At 57.0% G+C, this 22,826-nt stretch overlaps 1 protein-coding gene across 1 annotated transcript; it reads right to left on the bottom strand.

Annotated features, from left to right (window-relative positions):
* Nucleotides 1–240: 240 nt before the first annotated feature.
* Nucleotides 241–22,474, bottom strand: CARS1 (cysteinyl-tRNA synthetase 1). The gene is made up of 14 exons (XM_046644063.1): nt 22,471–22,474; nt 22,114–22,226; nt 21,234–21,362; nt 20,670–20,799; nt 20,461–20,564; nt 19,894–19,991; nt 19,476–19,665; nt 18,782–18,850; nt 16,423–16,504; nt 9,233–9,313; nt 8,487–8,554; nt 5,725–5,784; nt 5,189–5,272; nt 241–4,508 (listed from the first exon to the last, which is right to left on the bottom strand). Exons 1-14 carry the CDS (start codon nt 22,472–22,474, stop codon nt 4,374–4,376), a joined length of 1,347 nt encoding a protein of 448 aa, XP_046500019.1. The 3' UTR covers nt 241–4,373.
* Between the last annotated feature and the right edge of the window lie 352 nt (nt 22,475–22,826).

The following is a 22,826-nucleotide window of genomic DNA, read 5'->3' as shown; positions in this document are numbered from 1 at the left end:
ACTCCCTCAGGAGAAAGGAGTCTGGGACACTGTCCCCGAACTGCACAGGCTCTCTCTGAGATGGGCTTCCAGGGACGCTCAGTCCCCATACTGCTCATTTTCTGCAGGATTTGATTTTTAAATAGTGAACCTGTGATGTTTTTATAATGAAAACACCTAAGACTTCTCTGTGGGGAGAAGGAGGAAGACAAATCTGGCCCTTAAAGCTGGAAAGACGCTTCACACACACAAAAGACACACTTTTCACACGCAAATTAATATTATACAAGTCACAAAAATTTTCCGCCCCATCTTGTTCCAGAAGAATCTGCCGCAGCTTGTGAGGGTGCACAGGCGGAGAGCAGGGCAGGACAGCAAGGACACTCCTCACCAGGCACGTCCTTCAGCAAAGACAGGAGGATTTCCTGGCGGCATGTTTGAAAGAACATTTGATCGTGAAGTTTCAAACACAGGAGAGCAGAGAGGATAAGCCGAGGAACAGACACCCATGGCTTAGATGTGACCAGGCACATTGTGCATGATTTGCTTCATCAGTTTTCTTGGCTGGAGGATACTGAATTACAGGCCTCAGGCAACTGCATCCCTAATTAAGGACATTTTGGACACAACTGCCATGATCACACTCAATAATTAACAAAAATTCCTAGTATCCTGCCATACCCCGTCCATACGCAAACTTCCCGAAACGACTTTGTGGCCGGTTTGCTTGAACCAGTCAAGGTTCATACAGCGGATGTGGTGGTTTTGTTTCTTGAATCTTCCCTGTCAGGTCTGTGTCCTCTACCTCACCCTTCTCCCCTTGACAGGGATTCCTCAAAGGCATGAGCTCAGGTGTCGTGCGGGTGCCCCATCTTCTGGATGGGTCTGGTTGCTTCTTCCTGGATCCCCTGCCTGTACCTCCGTCCCCAGTACTTCTGTAAACAGGAAGTGAGATGGGTAGCCTCCCCCGTCCACGTGGGGCCCCTGGACCAGCGCATGCGCCTCACCCAGGAGTGGGAGGAAATGCAGAGTCTCCAGCCCCACCCAGATCCGAACCACAGTTTGTGTTTCAACAAGGCCCCGGGCAGGCGGTGGCTTCATCAATACTGCCTGTAGGTTCTAGTGGAAAGACTTCTCTGGAGGTGAGGCTTGGCTCTCCCCAGCAGGGACACCTTATGCCTGCTTGTCCCTCTCTGGGCCACACTGACAGTGACGGGGAAGGAAGGGGTCACAGGCAGAGCCCGGCATTGTAAGGTGACTTGCACACCTCCCCGGGCCCCCCCGTGACCTACAAGCCACCTGCAAGGTGACACTTTGGCACTGTGAAAATACCCAGCTCCCGCCAACGTTCACCAGGGCTCTCTGCAGCCACTGACAGCCCTGGCCTGACTCAGGTGTTTCCTTGGTGGTTGCAGAATGAGGCTGTCTCATCCGACCGTTTCGTCCACTTCCATTGGCTGGCGTTTCGGGTGAAGAGCAGCCCTCCCCCTCGGGCTGGGGCCATTTGGTGGCCCTGAAATGCAGTTCCAATGGAAGGGGGAGAAATGCTTAATTGTGCCACTTATAAACAATTAAGCTCGTAGGGTACAGAGCTGACCCCTCTGGTGGTGACAAATGACTATTTCTGGGTTTTCTTTGATGCCTGCATTTCAATTACTCCTTCTTTCCAACACTCAAGTTGTCCCAGACTTGGCCAGTGGAAGCTCCTGAGGCTTTTTATTTTGAAATAATTAGAAATTCCCAAGGTGTGGTAGACACAGGTCCTATGTGCCCCTCACGCAGTCCCGATGGCCACCTCTTGCCTGGTTAGAGCCCAAGATCAGCCCAGGGACCAGCACGTGTGTGTGCGTGCGGTTCTGTCATGTCATCACAGGCGTACATTCCTGCAGTACCACAGCATCGAGGCCAGAACTGTCACACCACCACAAGACCCCCTCCCGGGGCCCTTCCTCTGCAAGCCCGCCCTAACCCCTGGCAGCCATGAATCTGCTCTCCGTCCCTATATTGTGGCATCTTGAGAATTCATCTAAATGGAATCATACCGTATGGGACCCTTGGAGGTTGGCTTTTCCACTCTGCCCAGTGCTCCTGAGGTCCACCTAGTTGCTGTGTGTGTCACTAGTTTGTCCCGAGTCCTTTGGACATGACTCCACTAGTCTTCAAAAGCTTCCCTTTGGGCACAAGATGGCCCAGGGTCTCCCCATCCTTCTGCTCCAGACCTAGAATGGGCCATTTCTCCCTGGAGAGGGAGGGCATTTAGAGCCTCGAATCTGGCTCTGGGGGTGCTCATGTGACTAGGCTTGTCCCCTCTCAGTCTACAAGCCAGGAAATACCTACTGTTCAAAAATCAAGTGTTGGTCATATTTGTTCTTTCCAATCGATATTTAACAGTATAGTGACTTTCCTTACCTTCGTGATTTTATACATGTATTTTTCCTTATGTTAAAATCTGGGTTGTTGCCATCGATATACTTATTTGCTTTGTCCCACAATATCGACTTTAAGGATGAGGATGCCAATATTACTACTACTGACAAAACACCTAGATTAAGTGTGACTTCGCTGCACTTTTTTGGCCTTGAACACACCCCACTAAAGATGCATAGCAAGACGGCGAGTCCCCTCCTCAGCTGAAGTCGCCCTTTTCTCACTGATTCAAAGCTTTGTGGCAGATGGTACCTTCCAAAACAGGTGCAATGGTATCTCCAGTCCACCACACTCTTCCGGAACCTCGGTACTCCCGTCACAGGGAGGTGTCTGTGCCTCCTCCCCTCGAGTGTTGGTGGGCCTCTGAGACGGCCTCCACTCAAGGACCGTGGATCGCACTGCAACTTCTGAGGGGAGATCGCCGAAGGGCACACAGCTTCCGTCTCTCCTGGGACACAAACCTTCGGAGCCACGGGCTGCCAGGCTGAAGCTGCCGAGCTGGAGAGCCTACACCCGAGCAGCCTCAGCTGTGAATCTCCCGGCCTGGGCCCCGGCGCGGGCGCCAACCTTCCCCGTCTGACTGTGACGCTGACTGAGCACCGCCCACATGAGCCTAGTCACCCAGAGCCACCAGAGTCACTAAGAAGATGCCCGTTGTCGTCCGCGGCCGCTAAGTCGTGCCGCGATTTGTGTGGAGCGATAGCTGACTGGAACAAGTTTGTTTCACTTTGTTTTGGGGCCTTTTTTCCTTATTGGTTTAATTTTTTTGTATGCAAAACATTTAAAGGTTCACAAGTCAGACAGACCCGTACCCAGAGCCTGTCCTCATAGTCTCACGGCCATCGTCCTCCACGTGTGACTGGGGGTGCTCCCGAGTCGCACCAAGTTCCCGGCTGGCACACAGTCGGGCGGCGCCAGTCAGCTTCGGGAAACGGGGCTGCTGTGGCAGCACTGGCACGTCCTTTCATACCTGTTTCCCACGAGTGGGACCGCAGGGGCAAGGATGAGTGCGTCTATCACGACCATAGAACACTGCCCAACTCCCCCCACGGGGGCTGTGCCACTTTGCACTGCCATCACTGATGTATGAGGACCGGGCAGTGTTTCCCAACCTGACTGCCCCGGCGCCGATGACTGTCACTTGTCCTGATGGATCAGACCCGGCGCCGAGCTCTTGCAGGTGCGTTGGGGACTGGCTCTGCTTTTGCTCTCCTCAGTCAAGGATGGTCAAGCGTGTTAGAGGTCAGGTGGGGATTCTTAGCCCAGTGAGTAAACATGGGTGAGCAGAGTGGGGAGGACACGCTCCCCACGTGGGGACCCGGTGACAAATGGCTGCCCCGATGTGCCGAGACCTCCCTGTTATCTCAACCGGCCGCCGCGCAGATCCTGGGCTCACAGCTGTGAGCATGAGCAGTGGTGCGGGGCGGCTGCCCAGCCCGCCCAGCGGAGCCGACCCTTTGCTGGTGTCCGACTGCTGACCTGCTGGGGAGCCTCTGCAGGGTGTTTATTCATCAGAAGCAGAGGGGCCGGCTGAGCAGCCTTTGTGTGGGGCGCCAGTGGGTTCTGCCAGGTTGAGCCTGTCTTTTTCCTACTCAAATACCTCCGAATGCGCCCACACACCAGAGATTAGCCGATAGCGATCTGCATGGGGGAGAAATTTCTCGGCTGGCTGGAGCGGCTCAGCTGACCCGAGTACCCAAGTCGTGAACTGCTGAGCAAGCAGCCCGCCAGGCGGCCCCTGCCAACGCTGAATGTGCGGGGAGACGGCAGAGAGAGCGCCTGGCCTCGCTGTTGGGAAGACTTTATTACTGACGTCTCAGAGGACGGCACGGACCTCGAGGAACAGAATTCTTAATTTAGGACCCGAGGGCCACTGTAAACATGACCGGAGCCGGGGCGCCGTCACTGCTGCGGCAGAGGAGGCCGCCAGTCCACTGGCGCAGTGTGGAACGCAGCCCCCTGCCCTTTCATTTGAAGCTTCCGTTTTGAACCATTTGCAGATACTCCTTGTGGAGCTTCTCCTGAGCTTCGAAGAGCTTCTTCAGCTTCTTGGCTTGCCCTTTGCTCAGTTCTTTGCCTTCTGTGTCGTGTGTGGGCAGACCCTGAAACAGTGAGAGCACAGACGGTCACCGAGGGGCACGTGACTCCCCTCTCGGGCCCTCGGGCTCAGTGCTCAGCCCACTGACCAGGGCATGGCCACTTGCCTGGGCATCTACTCACCCCGATGCTCTGGGTCCAGTGCACTGATTCGGCAGTGTCTGTCCCAGCCACGGAGAAGCCACCCATCTGGGGGCACCCTCCCGCCTGGGAGGTGAAGGGCACTCTTCCCATCATGGTCTGTGTGGCTGAGTTGTGATATGACCGGCTCAAAAGGATATAGCAAATACACACAAGAAGCAGAAAAGAAGGCCTCTGGGTGCAGAGGCAAAGCGGCCACAAATGGCTGTAATGAACACCCCGGGGGCAGAGGACATGGACATGTCTACACCAGGGCACTCCTGGCCGGCTTGTGAGGGAGAGACCCTGCAAATTCCATTTTCTGTCATTCTCAGCTCAGCCTGGCCACGATACCCGGTGCCAGAGGCCACTTGACCGCAGCAATGGAGGGAGGCGGCCTTGGGCACCTGGGTGCAGGCACTGGACCCACGACAGGCGCCAGATGATCCTGCCTCCCTTCTGATCGCATCCCAAACAGAAACTCTGCTTGCCCAAGGCTGGAAATTCTTGTCACCCCAATTTACTGGTCTAACAAAGTTCTGCAGGGAAGAAAAGGAATTCTTACGTTTTCGTCAAACTTGGAGTATTTGTCACTTTCTGATAAGAACATCTCTCTGGGCGGAATCTTCATCTTGGCCAGCTTCGCCGCCTGGAACACAGAGACGTGGTCACCACTGCTGAGCACACGCATCGCCTCCCCACCCAGCCCCCCAATCCAGAGAGCTCCAGAGGACGGGAGGGCAGAGACCGGGGCCAAGGGATGTTAAAGGAGGGACGGTTCCACAGCCACCGATGCTGTGTCTCTAGGGACTGTGGAGGCCGTCTGCAGGCTCACAGCACTGAGTCGGAAAGCCGCCTGGGGCCTGCATCTGGCCAGAGGGCAGCTGCCTGAGGCCAGGGCTCCCCTTGCCCAGGGACCCCTGGCTTCCCTGCAGGCACCACGTGGGGACATGTAGAGTGGGCCTGGGAGGGCACTGCTGGTAGACGGTGGCTGAGAGGGTGCCTGGCTGGGCCCAGGAGGCACAGAGAGCAGGGCATGGGGTCCACGTGTGCACTTCCACCCAGAAAAGACCAGCCCTGCCTCAAACAAACATGCTTTACTTCTTGTTCCTGTTTCTTCCTGGCTGCCTCCTCTTTCTTCTTCCTCTTCTCTTCTTCAGCCTAAGGGAACAGCAAACGGCCCCATGAGCAAGGTCAGCCTGAGGCCCCTCTCCGGGTGGGAGGTGAAACTAAACAAGCCCCGTACTGGCCCGCCATGGCCTTGCCCTGTGAGCTGGACTCTGACTCGGCCAACTCCACAGAGTGACACGGCCCGTGTACAGGGGGGCGGGGGCTCAGGAAGCGCACCGGGCGAGTCCTTATCCATTAGGGACCCTCGTACATTCCCTCTGGAGATGCTCAGGGGGCCCTCTGGGTGCCAAGACCCGCTCTGGACCCAGGACAGCAGTGAGCAGACAGCACACACTCGAAGATCCAGGAAACAGCTAATACAAAGAAATGAGCATAGTGACGAGCCTGGCCAGAGGAAGTGACCGGGGACAGTGTTGTGAGGCCCGACCCAGACCAGGTCATGGGTGCCTGGGGAGGATGAGAGCAGGAGGCAGAGGTCAGTGGGTGCCAGGGCATGGGGGCCTTGGGGGCCAGGTACAGGGCCTGAGTTAATTCCACGGTGAAGGGCAGTGCAGAGGGGCTTTGGGAGATGGGGTGGTGGCCGGGGGCTCACTTCCCACCTGGCACGCAGCACCGGGCAGGGGCGAGGGCACAGGGGTGAGGGCGACTGGCACAGAGAGCAGGGGTGGGGAGGAGGAGCCTTCAGCCTGGGGGCCCGTGAGAGGGGGAGGACCAAGGCTGCCTCTGGAGGTTGGGCTTGAGCCACAGTGTGAACAACGTGCCACCACTGACAGGAAGGACGACCGGGTCTGGGAGCTGAAAATCAGGAGTTCCCTCTGGGACGGGTCTCATGCGCTTCCTGGGAAGCGGAGCTCTCAGGGAGGTGGCTGGGCACAGGGATCTGGTTACGGGCAAGTTTGAGGCCAGGGGAAATTTGGGGGTCACAGCCAGGTGGATGGCAGAGAAGCTGTGGGACTGGGTGAGACCACCTGAGAAGGGCCAGGGACGAGGAGGGCCAGTGAGGCGGGGGTGTGGCCAGTGGGGTGGAGAATGCAGAGGGAGTCCCAGAGAGCAGGGTCAAAGGCTCATGAGGGGCCAAGGGAGACAGGTGGGGCCACCCTGGGATGTGCCCAGTCACCGGAGAGCTCGACAAGAGTGGCGCCAGGAGCAGTGGGGATGGTGGCGCCAGGAGAGGCTGAGTGGGCAGGAAGGAGGAAGACACGGCTCTGAGCTCGGGGGGCAGAAAGTAGAGCACTAAGAATTTCTGCCTTCTCCTTTAAAGACAAGATGTGTTCATCTGCTGGTGAGACTCTTCCGGGGGAGGGAGACACTGTCTACGAGGGGTGGGGCCAGGATGGTCTGGAACACCAGGGCCTTGGGCACCGAGGGCCCTGTGCCCACCCAGGAGCCCCTCCCCACCTCCTGCAGTCCCAGGGGTGCTTCCTCCTGGCAGATCTGGTTGGGATGAGGTTCCTTGGTCAAGAAACATGAGCAACTAGAAGGAAGGCACAAGCTGCTGCTGCAGTGGCCGAGTTCCTCCCTCGAAGGCCCCAGGCGAGTGAAAGGCCCAGCAGGGCGAGGGACACAGTGGGCGGGGCTGCTCACCTGCCGCCCTGAACAGAGCCTCTACTGCCGTGGCTTTAGGCCCCTGAGCGAGCACGTCCAGGAGGCAGAGCTATCTGGGGGAGAGAGCAGGAAGCAGTGGTGTTTGTTTCTTAGCCAGGCTTGGGGGAGCAGGAGGCACAGCCAGCCACGGTGGGCCACAGGCTGTGGTGCCCAAGGAGAGGGGCGAGCCCAACATAAAGCTGGGGTGACCAGATGTAACAGAAATGGGGGGCTGAGAAGGGCCTCGATGGGGAGGCCAAACTGGCGGCCCGTGGTGGACAAGTCCCAGCTCCTTGGAACTTTCCAACTATGACAAACCTACAAGCAGTTCACCAGCCTAACTCTGTCCAGAACTTCCGTGGGCGTTCCAAGCTGGTGAACCATCTTGCCTCAGGAACAGCTCCTCTTGGTGGCCACGCTCACATCTCCGTCAGCTATCCCCTGTACCCGGCTCCCTGGTCTCCCAGACTTGCCCTCTACGGGGGTCTCCTCTTTAAGGCCTCTGAGGGCCCCTGACCCCTGGAGGCGGCAAAGCCCTATGGCCCACGCCCAATGCTGCCCACGTGGGCCGTGAGTTCAGGGGCCTCTGTCCTTACCACCTGCCCCCCCACGGGTGCCTCACGAGCTGTGCCCAGCAATTCTGACATGAACTGTGTGTTTCTGTTCCTGTTTTTCTCTCTCTCTTTGGGACACCGAGGTCCTTGAGAGCAGGGACTACCCCAATTCTCTGTGGGCCCGAGCCCTCGGCTCAGCCGCTAGCCATGGGGCATATAGCGATGTCTGAGACACTGGGAAGGACGGGTGCCGACAGAGGCGTGACTGGGACACATTCCACAAAGACAACACTACTTCCGCTGAGAGCAAGGTGTGACCAAACACGTCAGCTTCACGGTTTACTGAAGTGACTGATTTTCCCTTAAAGTATGAAAATAATTTTTTAAAAAGAGGTCCTTCATTCGAAGATAAATTTTCTGTTACCATATTGCCAGGTAGTTTCCTATCTAGTTAATTTTTCCTTCTGACCATTATAAATACTGGGATTGTACTAAAAGCGTAAACACTACCTCCTACAAGGTGAAGTGGGTGGACCCCAGGGGTTTTCACATTTCCCGTCAACAACATGCTTGGGTCGTTTTAATCTTACTCACCCTTTTCTTTTCTTCTCTCTCTTTCAATAAGGTGTCTCTGTCCACCAACTTGACCACCGTCGGCAGTCCTGAGAAGCAACAGTCTGTGAGATGCAGCCGAGGCCTGGGGTCCATCCTCCCTGCTGACCTGGCCCTGCCCCACCTGAGCTGCCCCCAGGCCCAGGACCGCCACACGCTCCCCTGTCGCTGCCCCCGGGCCCTGGAGAGAAGCAGGCAGCCCCTTCCTGACTGCTCACACAGGTCAAACATAAATCGTGACGTGGGAAGGCCTTGCCACTCATGACAGAAAACCCAGAAGTCATCAAGTAAGACAACGTCATCTGAGTATTTAAAATCTAGTAATTTTCTGTGCAGCCAAAACCCCGACAAAGTTTGAAAGACAAGCTGTGAAACTCGCCAACCATCGGTATGACGTAGGCTGTCTCCTAAAGGACAGATCATAAGAGGTGGCCAGCACCCAGCAGAAAAACAGGTGATGGGCAGTCAGGCCGCAGGAGTGGTCACCCAAATGCCCCTCACACACAGAAGGTGTTGCAACGATGCCTAAGAAGGTGAACCACAAGGCCCCCTGCCACTGGGAACCACAGGTACCCCTCTGGGATTCTTGATCATACACCCTGTCCCCAGCTTTTCCTGTGGCCCTCTCAAAAATTACGCCCAACCCGGCGTCCTCCCCCTTCTCCGCCCGTCACATCCAGAGCCCCTTACAAGGGGACCCAGACATGGCCGAGGAGGACCCGACCCACCTTCATGATCTTCAAACCGCACCCCGAGCTCGGGCAGGATGTCATCCCGCAGGGCGTCGCTGAGCTGCAGGACCTCCGCGACTGTGGACAAAGACAGGGGCTCAGTCCGATGAGACGCCTGGGGACCGCTGGGACCCACAGGACATGCAGCCTCCTGAGCTCCACTCACTGTGGAGGCAGGAGGAGCTCAGATGCTCCAGGCACTGCCATTGTGAGTCCATCAGGGGCCAGGAGGCCACCCGAGGACAGCACAGCGTGCCTGTTCAGAGGCAGCTGCTGCCTGAGGATGCACACGGACTGGTCCCAGGAGGGAACCTGAGCAGGGGAGTCAGGCCCCCCAAAGCCAGGTGGGCGGCAGGTCCAGGGAAACTACGTTTCTACTGCACAGAAACGAGGCTCAGAAACCAGCCGGAGCACCTCGTCACTCAGGAAGGTGTCCGGAACACACAGCCCTCGCAGCCCCAGCTCGATGCTGCTGAGAGCAGCCGAATTCCTCAGTCCAGCTCCCAGGGACCTGAGGCCACACCTGCTCTGGGCCTGTGTCCTGAGGTCCCCAGAAGTCCTGGAAGGGCTCCCTGTACTCTGCATGCTGTCACTGGGTGTCGCAGTGGCCTGCCTCCTCCATTCGTCCTCAGGGCTAAGCAGCCAGCCCAGGACCCCCAGCTCCGAGCACCCACAGGTGAGAGCCAGAACTCGGCTAGAGGGAAGGGTGTGGCTCTCTGGGGCAGATGTGGGTCTGGAGGTTTGGGTGACCCCCACTGCTGCCAGCGTCTCGCACTGAGACCTTGGCCCCGCTGAAGAGGTGGAAGGGCCAGAGGCCTGGGGGATAGGGAACCATGCCCCACCTCAGTGATACTCTGCCTCGGCACTGGCTCCACTGTGGACACAGTGCTCCCAGCCCAGCCCTGCCCTACTCCCGAGGGAGGTGGCCACCTCGGAGCTGGAAGGAGCAGAAGGCCCGGGAGCCTGGGAGGAAGTGCAGTGCCTGGCTGCCTTTGAAGTGACTCTTCCAAGAAAGATGACACACGTGAAGCAAACAGAGTGGGTATGGACGACGAGATGGCTGGTGCAGCCTTCAGGCCTAAACTGGACGGTCCCTTCAGGTTCAGACATTCTTAACCCCAGTGTCCGTTTCTCTGTTGGTCCCAGAGGCAAAATGAATGAGCACCGACTCACTCCCTTCCCAGCCCCGGGGATGGCGGCAGATCTGACAGCGCCTGGTTACAGCCAGTGATGGTCAAGAGCTCGTGGGGAGCCTGGAACATTCCAGCACAGCCATCACAGAGCACCCATGGCTGCTGGATCCCGGGGCTCACAGCCCGGGGATGTGGCGTGAGGACAGTCTCCTCTGCATTCAGGAACGGAGAGCACGTCGGGGCTCAGCCCCCATCAGACGTGTTCTTCCAGGCTCCAGAACTGCTCCTCCACAGCTCTAGTGTGGGGAGAACCTGACCTCAGGGTGAAGGAAATTCAGCTTCAGGGTAAGGACCGGGCGCGAGGGTGGTACCTGGGTGAGCTGCCTGCCACGGAGGCTGACGTTTGCCTCTGTGAAACAGGACCCGATGCCATCCCCGATGGGTCTGGTGACACCAGACAGGATATTCTGCAGTGCCCTGTCTTTCGAAGCCAGGTCTCACACTGGTTCTTCAACACACAGCCCCCGAAGGCTGCTCAGCCTGGTTGCCCTACCTGCCAAGTCCCCCTCTCCCCAGCCGGTGCCCAGCATCCACGTGGGAGACCAGTGTAGGAGGAGTCCAGCGTGACAGGCCATGTGTGATGGTCATCGATCTCAAAAAGGCTTGACAGCATCCAACCACGGAACAAAGCTCACTGTGAATTAGGGGACGGACCACTTGTCGCTCCCAAGCACCCCGGACGCTGGGACTCAGCCTCGCTCCACTGTGAACTCACCACTTGCAAGGCCAGCACACTCGCACCCCTCACTCCAGTACCCACCTGCACCATGAGGCCCGGTCCCAGGGGGTTTTGATGTGCTGGCCGTGCCTCCTGCAGAGAACACTTGTCCCCAGAAACTGAACGCCTGCTGCCCTCACCCCTGCTCACACCTACGCAGACCCCGCGCAGCCTCGCTGCTCCCCCGCCCTGCTTTGTCCCCCCTGCTGCACTGACCACAGCCCATGTCATCATTCACTTGTCTGTCCTGTCTCCGCTGTGTCCCCAGGACCCAGACTGCTCCTGCCACTTGCCAGGTGCCCCACAAGTCCACTCACTGTTGAATGAATGAATGAATGAATGATGAATGAATGAATGAATGAGGAACGAATAGGGATTCGCACATCTCAGGGGACTTCCTAGCGCCCTGGCTCACAAGCGCAGCTACTCCTGGGCAGTGACCCACTTCCTGACACTGTTCAAAGAAAGCCGTGTTTCAGCCTTGCCAGCAGGGCTGATGGCACGATGCCCTGTACGTTTGGTCCGTTCCCTCTTGTGCCCCTTGGGGGTCACTGGCTGAGATGAGCCTCCCCAGCACCCCGAGGAGGGCCGACCCCGGGGCATGAGCTGAGGTAAGTGCCCCATGGCTGGCAGGCTAACCATCACTGGAAGGAAAGCGAGCCAGGTCCCACTGTCACCATCACCAACTCCTGAGTGTACCCGACGGGTGGCACAACCACCAGGGCGGGCACCCCCCAGGCTTCCCCCTGGGGGAAGGAGACACACCCTCCCCAACGTCCCCTCATGCCCATGCTGTCCTCTGGGTCTGGGCTCTGCACAGTTCAGGACAATGACCGGCACCTCCACATAGCTCAAAATTTCCTCCAGGCTTTCTTTTCAAACCTTTTGATGACTTTAGGGGCTGGCTTTCTCCTCTACCCTCTTCCAAGTCATCTATCTGACCAGGGTCTAGTGTCCAGAATAAACAAAGAACTCCTACAACTTAACAACAAGACAAATGACCCAACTAAGAATGGTCAAAGGGCATAAACAGACATTTCTCCAGAGAAGATGTACAGAGGCCAAGAAGCATGTGAAAAGATGCTCAACGTCACTAATCATTAGGGAAATGGAAGTCAAAGTCACAATGAGATCCCACTTCACACCTCCTAAGATGGCAATAATAAGAATAAAACCCCCAGAAAATAACAGGTGTTGGTGAGGATGAGGAGAAACCAGAACCGGAAATATAAAATGTTTCAGCCACTGTGAAAAAGTGTTTGGCAGTTCTTCAAAAGTTAAACATGTAAGTACTATATGACCCCACAATTCCACTCCTAGGGTACATGCTCCAAAGAACTGGAAAACCGGGATTCAACCAGACACTGGTACATACATGTTCACAGCAGCAGTATTCACAACAGCCAAAAGGTAGAAACACCCTAAGTGGCCATCAACGTAAGAATGCATAAGCAAAACGTGGTCTATCCACACAGTGGAATATTATTCTGCCCAAAAAAAGGATGAAGCACTGACACAGGCTACAGTGTGGATGAACCTTGAGAGCATTCTGCTCAGTGAAAGAAGCTGGACACAAAGGCCACATACGTATGATTCCATGTCTACAACATGTCCAGAACAGGTAAATCCATAAAGACAGAAAGCAGATCGGTGGCTGCCAGGGGTCAGGGAGAAAGGAGGAGAGACTGACCACAGCGGGCACCCTCCTCCGCAAGGCCCTCCCCACAGTGGGCATCCTCCTCCACCCGGCCCTCCCCACAGCAGGTACCCTCCTCCACCTCGCCTTCCCCACCCTGGGCATGACATAGGACTGGCTTTATCGCGATGCTGACAGGAGCAGAGCTAAGGCTTTCAGCGTCCCCCTCTGTGGTGTAAATCCAGACCTCAAGCTGTGGCTGCGGAGTCCAGGATGGGATGGAGGCCTCATGTGAGGCCCTGGGCCAGAGCCGAGGCTGTCACATGGAGAATCGGAGCTGGGAGAGGTGGGGACCTTTGACTTGGGAGAGCAGAAGGGCAGACGTGGAACTGCTCCCGGGGGCAGAACCACAGAGGTATGGCCAGCAGAGCTGCTTCCAGAGAAGGAAGCAGCTTCGAAACCACCATGGCGCCCAGCAAAGGAAAGCAGGCTTCCCTGGACATGGTCCCACAGAGAGGATGACTTCCCCCGGGGCACCCAGGCAAAGCATGCCAGCTGTGAGGACCTCACAGGCCTGTCAACTCTAAGAGGCTCTGACTCCATCAGGTTCTAGAAGGAGAGGGTCTCCATATGGCCATCTGCTAATGAGCAACAGCTCAGAAGCATTTTGGGTGAACGGGCAGCACGGGGAGATACCTCCTTCACACACTCGGGCAGTGGGCGCCCTTCCCTTCCTGGCAGAGGACTCACAGGGCCCAGGGCGGCGTGTGGGTGTGGGGAGGGGAGCACAGCCATCAGGGCTGGCTTCTGTTCGTGGAGCTGGGAGACAGGAGCGGAAACCTGAGAGCAAGCAGTGACCAGGGAGACATTAGGAGCTTACCAAAAGATACAGGAGTCCATCCATGTGTGAAAGGATATGCAAACATGGCCTATTCACACAATGGAACATTATTCAGCCTTAAAAAGGAAGGAATTCTGACACGTGCTACCACATGGGTGAACGTTGAAGGCATCATGCTGAGTGACGTGAGCCCGTCACAGAAGGACCGATCCTGCGTGATTCAACCTACAGGAGGTCCCCAGAGTCGTCAGAAAGTAGGGTGGTGAGTGCCAGGGGCTGGAGGAGGGGGAGTGAGTGTTTAATGGGGATGGAGTTTCAGTTTGGGAAGATGGAAAGTTCTGGACACGGATGGTGGTGATGGCTGCACAACAATGTGAATGTGCTTAACGCCACTGAGTTGCTCATTAAAATGGTTAAGATGGTCGGTTTTATACTACGTGTATTTTACAGAAATGAAAAAAATGAACAGTGACAGGGAAATGGCTACCCTCTGGCTGCAGAGCGGCCCCAGCCCTGCCCCCGCCCCCCGTTCTGACCACGTGCACATCCCTGCCCTTCTAACTCCTTCCCAACTTCCCAAGCCTCTCCTGGTCAAACACCTACATCCCATGTCCCTCCTGGCCAGGCCCGAGCTCTCTGGCGACGGGACGGTGGGCATGGAAGGGGCAACTCTCTCTTACTCATCGGCCTGTCCAGCCCCTGGTCTGGGTGGGGCAGAGGAACAGCACCCGGCAAACTCGGCTGAATCAATGAACCAAGGGCCCCCCTGAGCTTTTCATGCGGTCTTCCTGTCTCCCTGGACAGCCCAAGGTCGCACGACAGCCAGGCGGGGGTGACAGGGAATAACTAAGGAGAAGTCAGTCCCTGCCGCTGCTGCTGGGGTGGGTGGGAGACACGGCCGAGACGGTGTGATGGGTCGCCTTCAGCCCAGACGATCTCCCCCGTCTGAAGAGCCCCCAGCCTGAGGCTCAGGTCAAATGACCTCCCTGTCCACCAGAGCCCCGGGGTGGACAGTGTCGCATGCGGGCAGAGCTTGCACAGGGTGGGTACCGTCACCACCCTCCTGACCTGGGCCCCTGTGTCTCTTTGTCCATTTGCCTGAGCAACAAAAAATCAAGGCAAAAAGAAAAAACAAGCAAACGAAAAGCAAAACCAAACTGCTCCCCAGGCAGCTGACTGGCACTACTCTCAGGGCCCAGGCAAGGCCCCTGGCCTGCTCAGCACCGCCTCGCAGGGCCTCTGCTGGCTGCCGTTTATCCAGCGCCCGCCCTGAAGGACGGGCAGGCAGAAGTGCCCAGGCTGCCCCCGAGAATGGACATCCCCAAGCTTGAGACCCCACGAGCGAGAAGTCGGCACTGTCAAAATTGTGGGAGAACTCGGTCCAGGTCCTGAAGGGTCCATCCAGGCTGTGTTCAGCTCGCTTCAAGTGCTTTAAAGTAGTGGGGGGTCAGGTGTTAAACAGATTGGGCTGGGCATGTGCACGCCGTCCAAACGCCACTGCCCAGGCTGAAACGCCTAGCTCTCCCTAACTGCACCCCCAGGTCCAGCTCCTCTCGGCGGGGACACGAGGCCTCCCAGCCTGGCCTGTGGCCTCGGCCACACCTCATACCAGGGGGCTCCTCACAGCCTTGCTTGGGGTGGGGGAGGGGGGGCGAGATGACGATCCGAGGCGTTCCTGCCTGCTTGCCTCTTGCTCTGCTATCTCTGGAACAGGCCAAGACCCGCTCCCACCCCTTCACCTGGCCCAGCCCTGCCCATTCCTCTTCAAGGCGCAGCTCCCTCCAGAAGCTCCCTGAGTGCCCCGCTGGGCCCTCTGCCAGCTCCACCCTTGGGGTGCCCCACCTGGTCGCAGCCCCACCAGCAGGCTGGCCAGCCATGAGCCTCTCTGCAGGGGTGGCAGCCAGGTGCACTCTGGGTGCGACTTCTCAGCACAGAGAGGCCTGGGGACAGAGCATGGCATAGCCAGTGACCGGTGGCTCCAGGTCAGACTGCAGGGGGTCTGCCACTGACCCCAGTGTGACCCCGGACAAGGCCTCTAACTTCTCAGGGCTTTGCTTTCCATTTCTGTAAAATCATGAGGATAAAACGAGGCAATGTGAGGAAAGCGCCGGGAGCGGCCCCGGCAAGCTCTAAGTTCCACAGACGTCAGCAGCCGTAGCTGTCGTCCACCAGCTCAGACCACGCAGAGTAAGGAGCGGACAGCCTGCCTGATGCTGCTCGCTGCTGTTCAACGACCGTTCAAACCTGGCCTAAAAGAGGGAAGCTTCTGATCCAGCATCTTCCAAGTCTCCAAGAACACGCTGGATGTGCAGGCCCCTCAGGAATGCCGCTGGATGAAGGGCCGGCTGAGCAGAGACAGCGGGCCATGACTGGGTGGAGGCCCAAGGTCAAGGCACTCAGCCCACTGCGCTCCCGAGCACAGTGACACCGTGGGAGCTCTGGTCCCCCAGCAGAAGGCTCTCCCATCACCGCGGCTCACCTCTGAGAGGCAGGAACAAGGCACCCTGCAGAGCTGGCCTCTCACATGTATCCTCGGGCCCCATCCAGCTGTCTTGCCTGCAGGGGACACCTGGCGATGTCTAGAGACACCTGTGGCTGTCACGACTTGGAGGGTGTGGTGCTACCCAGATCTAGTGAGTGAAGGCTGGGGATGCTGCTAAACATCCTATAACACGCGGGACGGCCCCACAACAGAGAGGAACAGATCCCAACTGTCCACAATGCCAGGTGTGAGACACCCCGGGCCACAGCGCCGTGCGAGGCAGAGGCATTCTCGTGCCCTCTGCCAACCGGCCTTACCTTTCCTCTCCCGGGCGATCTTGCGCACTCCTTCTCTGAACTCCGATAGCACCTGAAGGTACGGCATGACCGTGGACTCGAGCTGTGGACAGAATGGTTCCGCTCACTGAGAGCTCAGTCACCCGTCTCTGTAACTGAGCAGAGGTCAGTACGCAGGCTGCAGGGCAGGGACCACCATGGGACGTGCTGCTAGTGGGCGCCCTGCAGTGATGGGGTCCCAGGGACTCACAGGCCCAGCACAGGCGACATGGGCTGAGTCCCGTGAGCTGCTCTGTTTAACCGCCGCTGCCGTGCTGTCACAGGTCAGACATGTAACTGACAAAACACCCGTCTTTATGGCTACTCATGGGTGGTCCCAGGAGGGACTATTTCCTGAGAGGTCTGAAGCCGGTCCTCCCAGGCCGGGGCCCCATCTGCACAGAGGCCAGCACCACGGAGCTGGGTCGACCTGTGGCCACACACATGCCTGTTTGAGATGAGCCCTCCCCACGGACTGTCTACCGTGCACCCGCACATCCATGTCTACTCTGCAGGAACGACCTGCGGTAGCACTAGGAGGCCCCGGAATGCAAAGCCCGCTGGGAAAGGAACACTGAAGAGGGCAGAATCCAAACGGCAGAAATAGTGACTTTACGAAAAATCTTTTTTGTTACATCTATCATACTTTTCTAGTAGGCTTTTGAGCAAGGCTTCTCTCTGCCTCTTAATGAAGTCATTCGGCAGCTCAATAACCAAAGAAACAATAATTAGATGCAAAGCCAGCTAGGCTGACGAGCCCTAGTGTGACCTAAACCTCTTTATGCCCAATATTTCACCGGGGCTGAGGCGACGGCCTTACGGGCGGGGGGGACTGGAATTCCGGGACTTTTAGGTCTTTATGTCCACCGCACACCCAGACAGCGGGGGCCTCAGCACAGGGCAGGACGGTGGCAGCTTTCCTCTGCTGCAGGCCTCGGCCAACATGCCCAGCGGGCCAGCTGACCACACCAGTGCACGCTGTGGGCCATTCAGCACTGAGGTGGTTCAAGACCTGGAAGCTGCTTCCCCTGCTCCTAAAACAATTTGGGTTTGGAAGTTAACCCACGACCTTCAAATGGCACGGAGGCGGGTCGCGTCCTTCGGCCCGCAGGCTTACCTACTGCATTTCCCTGTGGCCGCTGATTCCAATGAGCTGACTTCAAAGCGCCCAGTGAGGTCCCTGGGGGAAGTCTGAAGGCCCCACACACCCACAGTGGCATGTAACAGTCAAGGCTTTTTTTTTTTTTTTGAAGTTCAAAGGCAGACTGTCTTTAACCTAGGAGGTGGTTTTGTTTTTTTTAAGAAAATAAATATCCAGTATCACTTGCACAAGAGAACAAAGCAGCTGTGTGGGTTTCCTTTCTTAAAAAGCACCCAAGAAGGTTCATATATGGCAAAGTGTAGAAAATACCACAGCAACAACTAAGTCTGAGGATAACAAAAGCCACCGGGGATGCGGGCGTGGAGCTCTGGCAGGACTTCCTGCAACACAGAACTGCTTTCTCTTTGCAAGTCACTTCCTGGGGAGACATCTATAAACTCCGCCTGCAAGAGAGGACTCTCCACACCGCCCATCATCGGGAAACAGGATTCTAAAAAGGTTTTGCCTCTTTGCTTTGTACTTGACTCCTGTTTTTAGTTAAATAACAGTTGCTGCATTTAAATATTTACATATGCATTCTAATGAAATAATCATAGTGCAATCCTGAGCAGGGGAGGAGGGTGGAAGCACGTCTGAGATGAACTGAAGGTGTGCCCGTCATCTGTGACAGGCGTCACGCAGCAGAAACCGTGTGGGCCTGCCCGTATGCCAACTCCAAGGGAGTCGCCAACAGTGGCTGATGAGTTCTCCTACGTGCCCCAAGAGATGGCTCAGTGCGGCACCGGAGCACAGTGCATGTGTGCAGGGCAACGAGAGAATGGGACTCCGTGACACCACATGACTGTGGCTTAACGAAGGGCCCAGGATGGTCCCATGCAGCCTGGCCTTCCGGAATGGAGCTCAGACAGACAGCACAGCAGCAAAACTGCTCCACGAGCAGCGGTCACGAGGAAGGCTGTTACGGCCCTGGCTGAGCCTGCACACACGGGAGGGCCAGCTGACTGTGCTCAGTTCCGCCAGCCAGGCGCAGATGCGACCAGGGGTTCTGTCTGGAAGGTCCAGTGTGGGTAGGACCTCATGCCGGTCTCCATATGTCCAGAGGGTTACCCCAGGAGGGGAACAAGGAGTGGGGCGGGAGCAGGCGTGGGAGGCAGAGGGTGCTGCTCGCAGTGCGCGCAGCTTCCCGGGGGCCGGGCGACCCAGCAGGGCACTCTCTGGGCCCAGGTGCACTCTACTCACGTTTAGGCTGCCTCCAGGTCCTCCAACTGGGAAACCCAGGATGCTGTTCTCTTCTATGGCCCCAAAGATCTAGGAAAAGAAACAAAGAGGTCCTGAGAGATGACACCCGGCAACTGCCCCACGAAACACGCTGCTGCGCACGGGAGGGCCAAGGCGGCAGCATGGACCACCACACTGGGTGGGAAAGAGCAGCTCTGAGAGCCCCGGAAACCCAGGCCCAAGGGCGCCCCACCTGCTCCAGGACGAGTCCCAGCTCCAGCTGCCCTCTTGGCCCTCTCTCAGCCCAAGGCCGTTGGTGGACAGGGGACCAGAAGGGTGAGGTGGGCAGGTCCTGCTCACATGCAAAGACCCCAGGACCTGTCGGCATGGAGGTGTGCACCCTGAGCAAGGCTGTACAAGGTCAGTTCGCATTAAGGCCTCTTGTTCTGCTTTCAAACCTCAAGACAGGAGGGGAAACTACTGAGGCAAAGAGGCGAAATGGCCCAGAGCCAGGACAACGGCAGGCGTCTGAGCTCTAGGCAGGGTACAGCAGGGCTGGGGGGTGCAGAAGTGTGCCTCAGCTTCCCTCCCAGCTTCCCTAGCCTGTTGAGCACCGTGCAGCCGGCAGCCCTGTTCGTATCATCACAGGGCACACTGCCTATGTGCACACAGCACAGCGAGGGCCACGGAGCGCGCAGATCAGGGCCTGGCTCACCTTCAGCATGTGGGTGAGGTACAGAGCGATGCTCTCCAGCAGAGCTCGGTTGGGTCTCCTCCTCACCGCCTTCCGGGACGCCATGTAGAGGTTGCACTGGCCCACCAGAGCCCGCATTTCTTCCAGGACGGTACGCGTGTCGACGTTATCACAGAGGGCTTCGTGAACCGCCGTCTTCCTGTCATAAAAGCTGAGCAAGAGGAAGGAACAGGAGCGTCAGAGCTTAACACAGGGCAGAACGTCTCTGTGCAGTCCAACAGCTGGGGCGTTTTCCACTAGCAGGTGCAGAACCTTCTCAGTGTGGTTTTGCACAAACACGTGTGACAGTGCCACCAGCCTCCTCATGGGTGGGTGTGACACACGAACAGCACAGAATATGGGCACACCTGCAAACCCCAGAGGAAAGGCTCCATCTTACCTCTTATTCAGTTCTGCTTCCTCATCTTCCCACTTCTCAAACTGACCGGTTATATCAACAGGAGCTCGAAGGATGTCTTTCACATTTAAGAAAAACTCCTAAAGGTAGAAAATTCAGTTTAATAGCATTTAGACAACTGTTCCATCTCAGAAAGGTCTGCGGGAGAGCTGTTCTACTAATGTGCTTCCACTTCAGGTGGAGTCTGAAGAACGACAACGCACTACACCACACAAGTGCTGGGCAAGGAAGCGAAAGGCACTCCTTCGAGACAGAACAAGGTCCAGTTCCGGCCTTAGAGATGCTGGCAAGCGGATAGGACCAGCCGGAAAGAAACACGCACACGCAGACAAGACGCGTGCGGACCCCAGACCCTAGTGAGCCGGCAGACGTCTCAGGAGGGGGCACCGAGCTAGTTTCCCCACCAGCATTTGGTTGCTTTTGCCATATCCTGTTCTCTATCAGAAGATATGGGAAGCGGCTAACACATCCCAGCAGAGTTGACCAGAGGTACCCACGGGGCTGGCAGTGGCCCCTCCAGCCACCTCCGAGGAGAAGGTGGGGACTCACGTTCATGAACTTCTCATACTGAAGTGCCGACTCCATGGTATTGCTAGAATAATCCAGCGTGTCCTTCCAGGAGTGCATCAGGAAGGCCAGGCGCAGCTGCCGAGCTGGAAGAGAACAGCACAGAGGTCCCACTGTTCTCCCGAGGAGCCACGGTCACCGCCCATCCAAGGAAAGAAACACCTGGGTGTTTGGGAGAGGTCAATGTTTACCTGAATGCTTCTTCAGAGCGTCTTTAATGGTGATGAAGTTTTTGAGCGATTTTGACATTTTGCAGCCTGCAATTGTCAGGTGACCCGTGTGAAGGAAGTACCTGACCCAGCAGTCATTTTCAAAGTAGGCCTGCGTGGAGAGAGATGGAAGGAGGGCGACAGCGCCGAGTTACCAGGCACCCCTGCTCACAGGGAGGGCGACGGCTGCTGTGTGAGCCCTGGGGTCTCCTCTGCTCACATCACACATGCAGAAGAAGGTGCTTCCTTTCCTAGGTGGACTGCCCCGGGTCAACGAGCCAGGGGGTCACAACTGGTTCCAATCCAGGCCTGTCTGTTGCCAATTAATGGCTGTTAATGTGGGAAATCAGGCTGAAAAAATAGGATTCAAATTCCACTGACAAAACCCTGATGTGGAAGTCAGGCCCCATTCAGGAAGCACCTCGCCGACAGCCCCCTGACTTCCTTCATGTGCACGGTGGGAATGCCAGCCGCCTGTCTTTCTCTCCACCATCACAGTGGAATGCCAGCCCACCTGTCTGAAACGGTGACCACAGCCCCGCCTACCTCCGACTGCGCCAGCTCATTGTCGTGGTGGGGGAACCGGAGGTCGAAGCCCCCTCCGTGAATATCCATCGAGGCTCCCAGGAGGGTGCCTGCCATGGCGGAGCATTCGATGTGCCATCCTGGCCGCCCCTAGAAATCCAAATGAGCAGTGACCGACTGGCCCGGCCTCTGTGCCCAGGCCTTTATTCGCTCCAATGTTCATGACCTTCAAAACCTCTGAGCTTTACCGGGACAGGTAGTAAGCTCCACACGTGAAAAACCAAGGGGAATCTATTCTGTACAGTTCACAGCAAGCTTCGTGGCAGCCAAGCTGTGCTGAGGCCTGTGTTACTTCCAGAACTCCCAGCAATCGACCAGACACAGATGCCAACACCCTCTTCCCGTGGCTCTGGGCCGTTGGGACTGTGGTCACAGGGGATGTTAGAGGGCAGACTTGTCCCCAGGGGCTTGTAATATGCAGAGTCAGAGACCCCCAACATCCTCCTTTGTCTGTAGCTGAAGATGGTGTTTAAGATGGGAGCTTCTGCCATTTGGGTGAGATGCTCAGTTTTCCTGAGTGTCTCTCATGTATACATGTTATAAAGCTTTGTTTCAATTTCTCCTGCTGTTCTGTCTCCTGTGAATTTAATTCGTAGCCCAGCCAGAAGGACCAGAGAGTAGAGGAAACGACTTCCTCCCCTATAGCCATCAGGACACAGGGGCCTCCGAGGAGGTCCAATCCACCCGCAGCCCCAGCTGCAGACAAGATGTGATGCGTCCAGGGTCTTGTGAGGCTCTGTGGCGTCTGGGTCCCCAGGATGGGGCAGTCGTACGCTGCAGCAGCGAGGGGCTCTGGCGTGCCCGTGCCCTGGCCCCACCCTGCACCTCTGTGGATGCTCACCTTTCCCCACGGGCACGGCCAGGACGGCTCCCCTGGCTTGGAGGCTTTCCACAGGGCGAAGTCGTTGGGGGACCGCTTCTCACTCAAGCGGTCTGCTGAGATGCTCAGGTCGCCTGCGGACACAAGGGAAGCGGGTCAGTTGGCGCTGCCTGATGGGTGGGTCGTCTCACTCCAGGGCCATTTTTGATGTCTGCTGGTCAATTCTGACTACTTCTGTTTATTAACTTTATTAGCTGGGTCAAGCACTCCTCCGAGTTTGTTATGACCAGATTTGATGCTGCCCCAGTATCTAGAGTTACAAACCCTATTTATCAGCTCAGAAGTCACCCACTTGAGAGCATGTCTGAGGCCCGTTACCCATGGGCCTGAACCCGCACCTGCCGTCTCCCGCCCAGCTCCTCACACCCTCGGCCCCCGTGTCAGGATCAGCAATGGCGCTCTGGTCTACGATGCGAGGCGAGTTCTGGTCGGTTACAGTGGGTTCTCGTATTAACAGCCTGCACGACTCTTGGCTGGGGTTTGGGGAGGTATGAAGACGAGCTAAGCCTGCTGCGCGTGGCCTCTTGGGCCTGGAGTGGAAAATCAGGACACCACTGTTCCTCTGTGTTCACAAAGGGAAGTGAGGAGCAGAAGGCCACAGAATGATCTCTGAAAGCCAAGGGCAAGAGGGAGTATGGCTCCTCCTGGGGCAAGTGCTGTTTCCTGGACAAGGT

Source organism: Equus quagga, chromosome 17 (genome assembly GCF_021613505.1).
Source record: "Equus quagga isolate Etosha38 chromosome 17, UCLA_HA_Equagga_1.0, whole genome shotgun sequence".
Taxonomy (NCBI): domain Eukaryota; kingdom Metazoa; phylum Chordata; class Mammalia; order Perissodactyla; family Equidae; genus Equus; species Equus quagga.
This window is presented reverse-complemented; position numbering and strand designations above follow the sequence as displayed.

Bases quoted from the DNA above. Each gene is read 5' to 3' on its own strand.
- CARS1 (XM_046644063.1), bottom strand. The intron at 5,785-8,486 runs GTGAGTAAGATT...CTGTTCCCTTAG, and splicing joins AGAGAGAAGAAAAGAAAAGG to GCTGAAGAAGAGAAGAGGAA. The intron at 5,273-5,724 runs GTAAAGCATGTT...TCTGTGTTCCAG, and splicing joins GGAAGAAACAGGAACAAGAA to GCGGCGAAGCTGGCCAAGAT.